Genomic DNA, 1,078 nt, shown 5'->3' with positions numbered 1-1,078 from the left:
TCAACAACCTTGGTTTGATATTTCAATGGACTTTGTGATGGGATTGCCTAGGACAAAAAGGGGAAAAGATAGCATCTTTGTTGTTGTTGATCGTTTTTCGAAAATGGCCCATTTCATTGCTTGCCATAAGGTTGATGATGCTCCCCATATTGCTTCCTTGTTTGTTGAAAATGTGGTTAAATTGCATGGCATTCCCAAGACAATTGTGAGCGATAGGGACCCCAAGTTCCTTAGCCACTTTTGGAAAGAATTGTGGGAGTAGGCTTGGAACGAAGTTGTTGTTTTCCACCTCTTGCCACCCACAAACCGATGGCCAAACCGAAATTGTCAATAGGACTTTAGGTTCTATGCTTCGGGCCATGGTAAAAGGGAAGCTAGCCTCTTGGGAAGACCAATTGCCTTTAGTAGAATTTGCATATAATAGAGTTATCCATAGCACTATTGGCATGTCACCCTTTGAGGTGTTGTATGGTTTTAACCCCCTAACCCTCTTGGATCTAACGCCTTTGTCTCAAGATGTGGTATTGAGTTTAGATGGTAACAAGAGAGCCGAAGCTATGAAGAAGATCCATGAGAAGGCAAGGCTCCAACTTGAAAAGAAGAATCAAAAGGTGGCGAAAAGGGCAAACCAAGGGAGAAAAAGGGTGGTCCTTGAACCGGAGATTGGGTGTGGGTGCACTTCCGAAAAGAAAGATTTCCAAACAAGAGGAAGACAAAGTTGATGCCGCGTGGGGATGGTCCCTTTGAAGTCCTTGAGAGGCTTAATGATATTGCCTACAAAATTGATCTCCCTCCGAATATCAAGTTCACAACACCTTCAACATTTGTGACCTATCTCCCATGGAAATGGAAAGTGATGAGCCATCAAATTTGAGGACAAATTCTCTTCAAGATGGGGAGAATGATGCAAGCCCACTTGCCTCAAGGCCATTTACAAGGAGCCAAGCCCGGGAACTCCAACACTTGCAAAGCCTATTCATGAAGCGGGAGGCTCTTGAGTATACTTTTGATGAGCACCTTGGATCCCAAATCCATTTGTTGATGAAGATTGCTTGGGGAGAAGAAGAGGAAATGGGAA

At 43.9% G+C, this 1,078-nt stretch overlaps 1 protein-coding gene across 1 annotated transcript; it reads left to right on the top strand.

The window, feature by feature from the left end:
- Positions 1 to 359: 359 nt before the first annotated feature.
- Positions 360 to 722, top strand: LOC132038084 (uncharacterized). Its single transcript, XM_059428808.1, has one exon. The coding sequence runs from the start codon at positions 360 to 362 to the stop codon at positions 720 to 722; it is 363 nt and encodes a 120-aa protein (XP_059284791.1).
- Positions 723 to 1,078: the final 356 nt, after the last annotated feature.

This window comes from Lycium ferocissimum, chromosome 11 (genome assembly GCF_029784015.1).
Source record: "Lycium ferocissimum isolate CSIRO_LF1 chromosome 11, AGI_CSIRO_Lferr_CH_V1, whole genome shotgun sequence".
Lineage (NCBI taxonomy): Eukaryota > Viridiplantae > Streptophyta > Magnoliopsida > Solanales > Solanaceae > Lycium > Lycium ferocissimum.
This window is presented reverse-complemented; position numbering and strand designations above follow the sequence as displayed.

Coding starts and splice junctions, on each gene's coding strand:
- LOC132038084 (XM_059428808.1), top strand. CDS start 360: ATGGTAAAAGGGAAGCTAGCCTCTTGGGAAGACCAATTGCCTTTAGTA.